Below are 3,433 nucleotides of genomic sequence, written 5' to 3'. Positions count from 1 at the left end.
AGGATATACAGGATATACTTAAGGACTAAGGAGTATCCATTTTCTAGCATTTTAGAGATCTGTCAAAGAATTATAAGTCATCAAGCTCGTATGAAAGCAGTAACAGCTCTTCTTCACCATGCATGTTTCTGCATTTGGCGAAGAAGGAGAAGAAAGAAAACAGACCACCATGTAAATTTGTATCATAAATTCAGTAGAATAAGATTAAGGGAAGAAGGGGGTAGATAAAGGGATAGCATAACAATAACGAATCTTAGTTAGTACTTAGGAGTGATTCATTTCCTTGTTACTCTATACTTTTGATGAATATTATAATTCTCCATCAAATATAAGTAAATAAGGGCAAAATAAGGAGTCCTCATCAATAGAAGGGACCAATCAGGTGTTAATCAGATGAAGCAATAATAAAACACATACACTTGATTAACCATTACCTAAGCAGTATATTGGCGGGTCTAAAAGGGTGTATATATACTAAAAGGAAGAAGGAAAAGAAAAATTGAGTTAATATAGACACGTACATCCCCAAAAGGGATTTGGGTAAGGTTATAGTATATTAGCCAAAAGCACCAAGAACCAAACTAACAATCAATTTGGTTCCCCCAGTTGCTGCAAACACGACCAGTTTGACTCACAGATGTCATGCGGGGAACTGCCATCATTATCCTTTAAATTTGTGTCTGCATTATGCTTCACTAAATACTCAGCTATGGCTTCTCTATCACACATAACAGCGTAATGCAACGGAGTTTGTCCCTCATTATCCTTCCAAAAAGAAAACATACATAGCATCAACAAAAGGGAGCCAACTTGAGAGCAGTGTGGATAATTAAAAGATGCATCAGAAAAACGTCTTCAAAAGACTAAGCTAATATTTGAGATCAAACAGTAAGTAATAATGCCATATTCAAAATACAATTAAGGTTCTGTCGTGTTTTCATTCTTCAAAGTTAAGGCGATGCCAACTAAGCTTGATGGTAGCTATTATTCCTAAGAGTTAGGTTCATACATGTGTCTATGGATACCTACCTTGCAATTCACATCAGCATTCCTCTCAAGCAGCAGCTCTGTGACATTACGGTGGCCACGGTCCACGGCCCAATGTAATGGTGTCCGGCCCTCACTGTCTGCAGCCATTTCAGAAAGATCAATTCTCTAATGCCTCGTTGGCCATTCAACTTCTCTTTCTGTATATGGACTTGAAGTATAAAAAGTTTCTAACGAGATCAACAATTCAAGAAATAGATTCTACAATGCTCATTAGTAGTGTGAATGTAGCTACTTGCCTTGCCATGCAATAGTGCATTTACATAAAATAAACAGTGAATTATTAATGCTACATTATTGATCGTCAAGAAAATGTATGTAGAAGGTAGGAACAATAGCAGTGTGATTAAAGCTACTTCCCTCACTATACTCACTGCTAAGAATATAGGTTGAAAAACAGAAATGATTATTCATTATTTAGTTATGTAGCAGGGCAGAATTTTTTATTTCAGACAATTTTAATGACTTAGATGTAGTCCAACAAGATTTATTCATGTGTGACACATAAGTTACCAGTCAACTATCTATCTTCAACGGGGTCTTAAAGCCAGTTACTTAGGCTTCTTTACAAAAACATAGCACCTACCTTAGTTGTCAAACAATTTTTAGGCCATACATATGCCCATGTTAGGCTTGTCAAGCAAGTGCCACAAAAATTCAGATTGATGTTGCACTAAATCCGTGATGGTACTTCTCTATTCATGCTGATAACATGGTGTCCTTAAGGAACTTGGTCCCTTTTAAAACCAAAAAATTAAAATAAAGAAATAAATAACCATTCACAACTTACAGCACACCCTAAAAGCAAACAACTAAGAAGTAACTCACCCTTCAAATTCACTGAAATACCACTTTCAATACACTTTAGCAGATTAGCCATATCTCCTTCTCTAGCAAATCCATGAATGGCATCCATTGTCCTGTAAAGGAAGGAACCATCAAAGTCATAAAAGGTTGTCAGTTGCAGTTGAGATAATATCAACCTAGAATGGAGCTTCTTTTTTTTTAATTTAATTTACAAAAAAGAAACAGAAAAAACATATTATAAGAGGTGCGAATTGCCAAGGACCACAACAAAACCTTAACAAATAATCCTTCAATATGAACATGATTACTAAGAAGAGAAGGATAACCTTATAGCTATGAATCAGGATTAGCATCAGAACCAAATAATGAGCTTGAGAGTAAACCTTGAAGGACCAAAAACAAAAAAGAAAGACCACCAAAGTAAAAACCATAAAGAGCTACCATAGAAGATATCCCATCACCGTAATTTTGGACAGACACCAATGCGACATTCACGTAATAACATTTAACAGCATATACATAAATGCATATAGAACAAATTATAGACAAATTGCTATCTAGAGTCTAGACATTTACATTACAACTCAAAATAAATTGATTTCTAGGAATCTTACAAGTCACTGCCATATTCCTCTTCATATACATAAGTGCTAAATACTGGCCCCATCGGTCCCTTAGCCTCTGAACTAGAGCCACCACCACCGTAACTCTTGCTCCGCTGTCACACGAACAATGGGAATCAGTAAGGGTCATGACAAGGGGGGCTTCTTTTTGGTGAAACAACTAGTGATCAATCCACAACTATAGCGCAAGAAACAGCATATTAGCTCACCAAAGATGAACCATCAAGCCAAGAAGGATATAGCTCTGTCACAATATCAATGTACTTCTGCATTGCATCCTCAGGAGGCATAGCTCCCAATTTCTGCCACGCTTGCCTTCAACAATAAGAAAGTAAAACACGGTTAGCACCTAAGAGCCTAATTTTCAGACACCAAAAATAACAGCTTAAACAAGCCAACAATAACCCTGAAAAATTAATAATTCCAAGCGCCATTGAGCTCTCAATTTAAACACTTCAACATAACTAATGCCTATAGATGGAGATGGAACAAAACAGATATTTCACTGTTTTTTCTGTAGTTTTAGGCCTCAAGTCTAACGTGCAAACAAACTGCAACTACAGCCAATCCATTTATAAGTTTAACAACCTAATCATCTCCATAATCACCAATATCAATACTGACATACAGATGGAACAACACACAAGATTCCAAGTATGCATAATTACCGTACAAAAAAGTAAGCAAATGTTAAAGCTCTTCCCTTTCACTTTGTTTTTCCCTCAACTATTTATGACAAAGCAGTTGCAATCATATATTGAACGCAATGAATACCATTTGGCACGTGCTGTCATCTTCAACGCCGAAGGCTGCGGCGTGCTACAGGGACCTTCAGTGGCGATCTTGTACAGCCCATAGAGCTGTAGCTGCACGTCGCTCGACACCTTCTGCGACAACCGATCGGCGGCGGCGGCAGCCACGAACGCTGTGGCGGCGCTGAACGCCTCGTCGAGCTC

General features: G+C 37.5%; 1 protein-coding gene across 1 annotated transcript in view; it reads right to left on the bottom strand.

Annotated features, from left to right (window-relative positions):
• The window catches only part of LOC107605878 (acyl-CoA-binding domain-containing protein 1), a 3,860-nt gene continuing 680 nt past the window's right edge, over positions 254-3,433 (bottom strand). Inside the window, exons 2-7 of the mRNA XM_021106260.1 lie at positions 3,252-3,433; positions 2,687-2,792; positions 2,469-2,572; positions 1,876-1,967; positions 1,030-1,127; positions 254-765 (exon numbers count right to left, since the gene is read on the bottom strand). The exon at positions 3,252-3,433 is cut by the window's right edge and continues 21 nt beyond it. Coding sequence (XP_020961919.1) covers positions 589-765; positions 1,030-1,127; positions 1,876-1,967; positions 2,469-2,572; positions 2,687-2,792; positions 3,252-3,433 — 759 coding nt within the window. The 3' untranslated portion in view covers positions 254-588. The remainder of the gene's footprint in view (positions 766-1,029; positions 1,128-1,875; positions 1,968-2,468; positions 2,573-2,686; positions 2,793-3,251) is intronic.

The sequence above is a fragment of the Arachis ipaensis genome, chromosome B07, assembly GCF_000816755.2.
Source record: "Arachis ipaensis cultivar K30076 chromosome B07, Araip1.1, whole genome shotgun sequence".
NCBI classification, from domain to species: Eukaryota; Viridiplantae; Streptophyta; class Magnoliopsida; order Fabales; family Fabaceae; genus Arachis; species Arachis ipaensis.
Note: the sequence above shows the minus strand (reverse complement) of the source record. Positions and strands in the feature narration are given on the sequence as shown.